The sequence below is a fragment of the Poecilia formosa genome, unplaced genomic scaffold (genome assembly GCF_000485575.1).
Source record: "Poecilia formosa unplaced genomic scaffold, Poecilia_formosa-5.1.2 Scaffold397, whole genome shotgun sequence".
Classification (NCBI taxonomy): domain Eukaryota; kingdom Metazoa; phylum Chordata; class Actinopteri; order Cyprinodontiformes; family Poeciliidae; genus Poecilia; species Poecilia formosa.
This window is the reverse complement of record NW_006800336.1, coordinates 409,839-418,964: the sequence shown is the minus strand read 5'-3', so window position 1 is coordinate 418,964 and position 9,126 is coordinate 409,839. Positions and strand designations below refer to the sequence as shown.

Sequence of the window (9,126 nt, the reverse complement as noted above, 5' to 3'; positions counted from 1 at the left end):
GAACTGGGAGGAACACTCCCTCCCAGTAACCCTGACATCTGACTGATTGACCGGTTGATCAGTGAGGAGCTTTCAGCTGGAAGGGCGTAGCCTAGTGGCGTTTTATGTAAGTATATTTACAGTCTGTCTCCCACTAAACCACAACCAGAAACTAACCTCTGACTCTAAAATATATTTACATTTTTTATCTGAAATTTCCTGCTGAAAAGCGGAAAAGTTCCATCTATTCTCCCTCTGAGGAGAGAGTCCAGAAAAAGAGTACAGAATGAAGTTTGTATCAGAAAACAAGAAGACAAGTGAAGTTTACTTTCCGTGATCATGTCTGGTAAAGTTGTAAGGAGCCGGTTTTCTGTTTCTGGCTCTGGTCTCCAGAATGACAGCAGAGAGCGACTCTTACCTGGCAGGAGAAGAGCGAGCAGGAACCCCAGCAGAACCATTTTGGTCGTGTTCGGGACGCCCGGTCAGAGGGTTCAGGGAACGGGGGAGTACTGGAGTAGTGAGGCGGGACGGGAAGACTTCCAGCAGCTCCGCTTTGCGCGCCGCAGAAAGACGCGCAGCCGGCCGGCGGACACCTATCCGTGGGTCCGTTTATCCTCCGCCTGAAGCGGTCTGCTCCCCCCGAAGTTCTCAATTCCCCAGATGGAGAGAAGGAGAAGCCTCGGAGGAATAGTCTCGAATTGCACTCTGGAGAGACGGAGGCAGTTTCTGAGCGTGTGTGTGTGTGTGTGTGTGTGTTTGTGTGTCAAGGCTCCAGCGATCCCACCGCGCTGCGCTGAGATATCTACCCGGCTGGATGAAGGAAACGTCGGGCGTCACGGGCTGCAGCTCCGCTCACTGTCGGTCATCACGACGCGGCTCCTTCCGTGGAGAGCTCCCGATGCTTTCTGCGATCATGATGCTGACAGGCAGGGGGAGGTTGAGGTTATTAACTGGTGACATCCCTCCTTCCTCCTCCTCCTCCCCACAGATCATCATCATCATCTTCACCTTTAGGGGTAGTCGGATGAAAACAGTGCCTCATTGAGGTCATTATAAGCGAGCAGTCTGACTGCACCAATACTCAGGATATAATAACACAAACAGTTCAGACTTTTATTCAAAGAAGAAAAACTGAAAATTACTGATCAAAAACTTTGTCTCAGTCCATTTATGTTCCTGTCATTTCAAACAGAATGTATTTTCTGGTGTTTGTAAGGTAAGGTCAGTTTATTTATATTGCACATTTTCAGCAACAAGGCAATTCAAAGTGCTTTACATGAGTTAGAGGAAATACAAACAAAATAAAAGAAAAGCAAGAGAAAAATAAAAGTATAAAAAGTTTACAAAAAGGTAAAAGTGTAGAACTACATATTGGTTTCCCGTGTTTAATAAGAATATGAATTTATAAACTTGTAAGGATTTCTCTGGATTCATGATCTGACAAAAGTGGATGTTGGTTCTCCATGTTTGATTTTATTAAATAGATGGTCCTAAATGTTTAAGGTAATGAGTAGTTTCTCTGGATTCTAAATTTGTTCCAATTCCTGCTCTGGGTTGAATAAAATCCTCTGGATTTTTGTGTTTTTTAGTTTTCAAAAACTTTGCAGCCAAAAAACCAAAGAGACCAAATTTATAGAAGCCTACATTATATTATGCTGTTTAAAAAACGAGACCAAAACAAACCATGTATCATATTTACATTGCTTCATAAAAAAATGCTACCAAAACAAAAAGTTCACACCAAATATTTTATTGGAATGCCTCTAACTTTGATCAGTGGCATAGACAGACAAAATGTTTCAAACTGACAGGCATTTAAATCCAGAGTAGTTACCTTGGGCCACACACTGTAGATCGTTAGAAAAAGAAAAAAGATTTCAGAAAGGCACTTTGTTGTCCAGGTGTTGTAGCACCACTGGTGTCAGTCTGCACACATTCCTGATTTTAATTCTAGCTCACATTCACTGCAGCATTGTTCAGATAAGCTTCTGTTTCTGTTGATCAGATTTATATCCATCCACTGCTGCATTCATTTTTCACTGAGCTCTTCTACTGATGATGGGAGAGTCTGACCACTGAATGAAAATAAAAACTTTCTCCGGCACACCCCAAAGACTCTCAGTGAGGTCAAAGTTCGGACTCTGTGGAGTCTGATCCATGTTCCAACATGATGTTTCGCTGAAGGACTCTTAAACAATTTCAGTTTGATGAAGCTTGCCGTTGTCATCTTTAACCATCTCCAGACAGAAAATAACCCATTGATTTGGAACAACCTGCTCTTTCAGCATCTTCAGGTAGTCAGCTGAACTTTGACCTGACCAACTGCAGCAACCCTAGATCATAGTGCTGCCCCCTAACAGGCTGTTACATGTATACACTGGGCATGATGGGTGCAACACTTCATCTGACTGTCATCTTACCCTGGTTGGCCCATCACTCTGGAAGAAGGTCATTCTGGACTCATCAGATCACATGACCTTCTTAGATCATTCTAGAGTTCAGTCTTTATTCTCCTTTGCAATTTTAGTTTTTTTCCTTTGGAACCTCTGGCAAGGTGGGCTGGTACAAAGTCCGGCTGGAAAATCAAAGTAGCATTTCCATCCATCTGGTCAGCAGAGGAAGTATGAAGTGCTAGGTTCCTTTCCTCCTCAGCCAGTAAAATACTTCTGATGTTGTCTCTGATCCAGCAGTGCTTTGACATGTGAATGCCACATTTGTATTCCATGTCTAGTATTCATCTGTGTGAGGCTCTTCTGGAGTGGATTTCACTTGATTATCCTCTTACGGCTGAAGTTCTTGTTACTGGGGCACTTTTTCCAACCACACTTCTTCCTTCCGTTCATTTTTCTGCTAATATGCTTGAATATAGAACTTTGAACCACCAGCTTCTTCAACATTGATCTTAGTGTCTTCCCATCCTTGTGAAAGATCTCTGACTGTCTTCTGGACGTCTGTCCAGTCAGCATGTGATCATGTAACAGACTGAGCCAGAGTGAGAAAGTGTTTAAAAGTCCAGGAAAACTTTGCTGGTGTTTGAGTTCATTCACTGATCAGGAGTTTTCACTAATGACTTTTGTAACAGTATTCTAATTTTCTGAGACACTGAACGTCTCTCACAAAATTGGGTTTATATTTACCTATAAGCCAATATCATCAAAATGAGCAGAAACAAAGGCTGAATACGTCACTCTGTGTGATGATTGTAAATAATATACGAGTTTCACTTTTCAGCTGATTGATAAGAAATGTTGAACATTTAGACAATATTTTTTTATGTGTACTGGTATGGTTAGACATTAACCACAGAACACACACTGCAGTCATAGCTTTTATTCCCATCAACTTTTTAAAGATGTAACTTTTTTATTCTTATGAGACAATAACATATGAAATATTTTCTGCTTTTCTAAGTAATGCTAAGATTTGATCCATTTTAAACAGAGTAACCAGTTATTTCAGCACTGCTGGAGGTTTACTGAAAAGGTGTTAATGGTACAAAATATGACGTTAAAAAACATACTGAAAATATATATCACCTCATCTAAGCGTATATTAATGAGTCATTGCTGACTAGAGCAAGTGAGTCACTAGTGGTGCTTTAGGCCACTTAAACCTCACTGGATGATAAAGCAGCATATCATTCTCTGTCTTCTCCAGCTAACATTCATGCAGTTTGCTTCAGGTAATCCTCCTCTAACCATACCACACTAACCTGTCGCTCAGTGAGTTTTAGAAACGCTTTCACAGTCCTTCTCAGTTGGTTCTTGGATGTCTAATAATTCTAAAAAGGAATATCACAAAAATACTGTGAATAAGTCCTCAGGTACATGCGGTGATTTCAACTCTCCTGGATGGAAAGAGGAGGCAAAAACTATAAAAGGAAGTACTTTTGAGAGGATTATGCTATATTATTGTAATAGGCCACTTTACACCACATGCAGCTTTCAGTTATTTTGCCTCTGAAAGGCAGCGAGTTAAAAAGTGGGGTCATTTAGAGGGCTGCAGGGGCTCTACCTGTTAAACCACTGTAGCATCACTTTCATTTCATTTGTACATAAGACAATAACAGAATCATAAAGGACCCTAACTGCCTGCAGTATCACAATGTTCCTGCAACACTGCATGGGTCTGATGGTTTTTTTGACATTTGACCAGCAAAAGACTTTAGACATCATAAAACTGAGATAAACAGTCTGAATGTAACTCTATGAATTATTCTGCAGTTGATGTTTGTCTTCTTTCAGTATTTGTTTCATTTTTGGTTCTTCACAATAAAAAGTTAAACCTCCTGAGACATTGCCACGTTTCCTCCTTATAACGCACAGTGTTGATAGGAGGATACATTTCCAGGAAATCATTTTGTACAGTCATTTATTGGCCAATAAAGGTTTTACTACGGCAGCATATTAGGACCATTGTAGACAGAGGAACAAAAAAAAAAAGGAATAAATATCTGACAAGAAACTCTGAAATTTGCTAGAAAAAAACCTGGAAATGTCTGAGATTCAAATGAGTTTTATTGAGCAAATGTTTGTTTCAAACTCAAATTTCAATAATTTTTACTAGAAATTTTCTCTCATTAATCTCCAAATTTCTGAATTTTTTTCTTGTAAATTTTTGTCGTTGTAGTTTAGAACAGGTGTCTTGCTGAAAATTAAACCTACTGTGATTGAAGCAGTTGTTGTGTTTCACTGCACTATTATTGGTACCACTGGTAAAATTGTGTAAAAATTCTTTAAATTAATTAATTGTTATTTAACATCATTGAAAAAGCTTAAAAACACCCACCAATAAGGGAAAGCTTTACTAAAATTTACTAAATTATTTTGTACAACATTATTGGTGCCACAATGGCTGGTGCCCATAGCAATTGTTCTAAAATAAGCAAGGTGCTGCAGTGGCAGGGAACCTGTCATGGTCAGCCATTCAACTGTAGGTCAGACACTGTGTTTGGGATTATTGTCCTGTTGTGCGTTCACACCAGCCCTGTTTACACCGCTCTAATCAAACTCTAGTCCATTTAACTATGACTGGATGGTTTAGGGAGGTGTGAATGCGTTATTGAACTCTGATACGGACCAAAAAGTGAACTCTGGTTTTCTGACAAGCCTGTGTCCTGGTTTGGTTGAAGTGAATTCTGGCATGATTCAAATGCAAATGTGAATGCCTAGTGGACCGGAGACGTTATGTACTCCATAATTATATAAATTATGGAGAAACTCTGAATTTACTAAATCTATACTAATAGGAGTTTTTCTGGATAAACTAATAGTAAAGAAAAGTAAAAGTACTATATATTGGTTCCCCACGTTTAATATTAATAAGAATAAGTTGAGTTTATAAACTAGTAGGATTCTTGTTCTGATAAAACTGGACCTAACGATATAAAAATAGGTACACCAGGAATTTCTCTGTATAAACTAACAGGAGTTTCTCTGGATCTTTTTATTTTAACAAACAGGTTTGATTCCTGTTCTGGGTTGAGTGAAGTATATGAACTAGATGCTCTTGTTCTGCTAGATAAGTATAAGTACCGTTAAAAACCAACCTTTCGCAATAGCTTTGCTTTGTTCAGACGGTCTGGACCGTCTGAACATTGTTTCAACAAACAATGAAACCATTGTTTCATTGTTTCAACAAACAATGAAACAATGGTTTCATTGTTTGCTGAAGACATGAACTAAACTGTAGTTCTATTTCACCTGACTGGTTGAGCATTGCCTAAACTTTCTGGTTTTTTCTGCAATTTCATGTTTGTTTTTCAGCATCAGTGGAGCAGATGGTGATTGGTGCAGAGGGCCATGGCTACAGCGCTGTGGTGTGGGCAGTTAGGAGCCTTGCTGGACTCCACGTCAGAGTAAAACGATGAGCTGGATGACACTTTAATGTCTGGCCAACCATAGAGATCAGCTACACGATGCAAATACATAATAGCGAGAGTTTTTTTCTGTGCAGTTCCTTGACAGGAATCAGCCAACATAGGAGTAAGATGGCTGCCAGGTGAAAATTTTTACAGGCATAAATGAATCTATTCCTGCTTGCAAGCTGCTACTGCCAAGCCGGAACAGCTCCACCGTCTGCTCCGGCTTCGTGACTGGCGAACGAACTAACAACCTGTGTGTGGAAACACATACGTCCAATAAAGAGTGTGTTTTTGTGGATAAACTTCAGCTTCTCCACAAAGACTGTTTCGGAGCGCGTGCTCTCGTTCTGAGCTATCGCGGTGGGGCTTACTCGCCCCTCCAGTCCGCTCCATGCGGGGCCTCCGGTGTCTACGGCGCGCTGACAAGTCCCGGACACTGCTCGCTACTCCAGAGCGACTTCAGGATGTTCCACTGACTGTAGGAACACCATGGCTGCTCTGGAAGAGTAAAAGAGTTGGAGAAACATTGTCTCTACCTGCGAGCCACCATCATCTCTGCCTGATCGCCATCATCGTCTCAGCCGCTAGCCACCATCGTCTCAGCCACTAGCCACCATCGTCTTTGCCTGCTAGCCACCATCGTCTCAGCCGCTAGCCACCATCATCTCTGCCTGCGAGCCATCATTTCTGCCTGCTGACTTCCATCTTTGCCTGTGAGCCTCCACTTCTGCCTGCCAGTTACCATCTCTGCCTGCGAGCCACTACTGTCTATCCCTGCAAGCTACCATTCGTCTCTGCCTGCGAACCATCTCTGCATGCTAGCTACTACCTCTGCCTGCTAGCCATTGTCTCTACATGCTAGCTATCATCTCTGCCTGCTAGACACCATCTCAGCTTACTACATTGTCAAAACTTTCCTGAATTCCAAAAAAAAGTGAAGAGAGGACATGACTTTTGGTCAGATAAGTACAATGAGACTCTTTCTGATATTGTTCTTAGGTGTTTACACCTTTGAAAATGGGCCAAAGTCTTCTGAGGACTTGCATAACAACTTAGCTCACTCCTTCAAGAATTATTCCAGGTCTATGACCCTCGATCAGACAGTTTGGACCCCTTCAGATTTTATTATTCACTGGCACTACTTTAACCAAAAGCCAATAGATAACTTAATTAATTTAATGTGCTTGTCTGTCTTAAGGAGCTGTTTTGTGTTTGTCATGATCCGTCTTTTTGTGTATTTATTTTTAGGGTTTTCTGTGTTCAGTTTACTTCCTGTGAGTCTCTGTCTTGCGTCTTCCCCGTTGATTGCTTCCCGTGTGTGTCTCATTCCTTCATTACCCTCCCTGTGTATTTAAGTCCACCAAAGACAAAGTCCAAAGACAAAGAGTCTTTATCTCTTGTCGGATCGTCGTCGTGTGTTCCTCGTGTTGCTGTTTCCCGTTGTTCTGTACCTTGGATTCTATCATTAAATTCATCATTTTCATCTACATCCTGGGTCTGCCTGCGTCCTCGTTCTCACCACCACAACCATAAATCATGACAGTGTTAAATGAATCTTCTCTTTTACACCTTGCTCAGGGAAGGAAAATTGGTTTGGTATCAAATGTAAATGGTCAATGGAAAAGATTCATTCTGCTTTTACTTTTAGTATCAGGTAATGTGCAACCGAACCCAGGTCCAATTTTCAGCAACATTGACACACCAGAAGAGTTCAAAACCAGATCAGGACTTGGTATAATACACATTAACACTCGCAGTTTATTGCCTAAGATAGACCTGGTTAAAATCTGGATTGAAACTACTAATACAGATATCTTAGTTTTGACTGAAACATAGTTAAACAATTCCATTACAAATAAAAAATATTTCCTTAGAAAGTTATAATGTTTTTTGTTGTGATCGCCTTTGGAAAGGTGGCGGTGTTGCCATCTATGTAAAGAACTTCCATGTTACACTTATGTCTTCTGTATCTATTCCAAAACAATTTGAGTTACTAGCCTTGAAAATTGAATTCACTAAGGCCCAGCATATCACAGTTATAGGGTGTTATCGACCACCTTCTGCTGTCTGTGATGCACTCCTAATTTGTTATGTGCCTAATTTGTCCAAATAGCTAGCCGACCTAAATAAAAATGAATTTGTTTTGTTAGATTTAAATCTAGACTTGATGACAGCATCCTCAGATAGCTTAAAAACTGTCTGTGATTCTTTAAATATCGCACAGTTAATTAATTACCCCACCCAACTTAACAACAAATGCCCTCTAAATCATCACTCCCTGATTTAATTATAACAAACGCTCTGCATAAATAAGGGATAGGAGGATAAGGGATAGGAGTTTTTGCAAACGACCTTAGTGATCATTTATAGCAGAGCCATTGTCTCATATTTTTTATCTAAGCCTAATCTCTAATAAGATCCCTAGTGTCTGGAAATCAGCATTTGTTTTGCCTCTATTCAAGGGTGGAGAATCGTCACAGGTAAACAATTACAGACCAATTTCTAAACTATGTATCCTAGTAAATATGTTTTGAAAAATTTGTTGCAGATCTATTGAAGATTTTGGTAACACTTTATTTGAAGGGGTGTGAATAAGACTGACATGACACTGTCATAAACATGACGTAACACCTGTCATGAACATGAGTAAGTCTTCATGAATATTTATGACTCTTGTCATAAAGTGTCATTCGGTAAATCATGGTGCTTTTAATACAAAGTTGACATTATTCAAAATGTCTTTGTTATGACAACTTGACATTAACCAAGAAATCATGATCTGACATAAATTTGTTATAAAAGTATTACTGATTAAACTTTAAAAATTAGCTTTATGTGGTAATATTATATTGCTCTGCTATTTTGCTTAGTCTTAAATTTCTTAATTTAGTTGATCCTAAAGTTTTACAGCAAGATGTCTACAAAGCACTAATGAACTTTGCATTTGAAACATTATTTAAGACTGTTTTAAGTATTGCAATACACCATCTCCACGAGTGAGAGGCAACAGTGCATGAACAAAGAGAAAGAAGTTCCTATTTCACCAAAGAGAAAGAAGCAGATGAAATATTCCCCAAGAAAATTAGGTAAGTCGTTTTTGTGTTAATATTTTCACCATGTGAAGTGGGGTGGGACAGCCAGGTAAGTGGGGAATGGGGAGCAGGAATCAACATTCACCAGCTGAGTTAAGTTACATTTTAGACAACTAAAACTGATGCTAAATCTATTTATTTATTAATAAGCTTCTTGCAAACAACCCTAAGTTAGAGTATCTGGTTAGAAAT

General features: G+C 39.7%; 1 protein-coding gene and 1 long non-coding RNA gene across 2 annotated transcripts in view; one reads left to right on the top strand and one right to left on the bottom strand.

The window, feature by feature from the left end:
* gfra3 (GDNF family receptor alpha 3) overlaps positions 1-1,036 on the bottom strand; it is an 83,157-nt gene extending 82,121 nt beyond the window's left edge. Inside the window, exons 1-2 of the mRNA XM_016663002.1 lie at positions 786-1,036; positions 398-684 (exon numbers count right to left, since the gene is read on the bottom strand). Coding sequence (XP_016518488.1) covers positions 398-437 — 40 coding nt within the window. The 5' untranslated portion in view covers positions 438-684; positions 786-1,036. The remainder of the gene's footprint in view (positions 1-397; positions 685-785) is intronic.
* Positions 1,037-8,237: 7,201 nt separating this feature from the next.
* LOC107833494 (uncharacterized) overlaps positions 8,238-9,126 on the top strand; it is a 16,111-nt gene continuing 15,222 nt past the window's right edge. The window contains exon 1 of the long non-coding RNA XR_001659240.1: positions 8,238-8,361. This is a non-coding gene — a long non-coding RNA (uncharacterized LOC107833494). The remainder of the gene's footprint in view (positions 8,362-9,126) is intronic.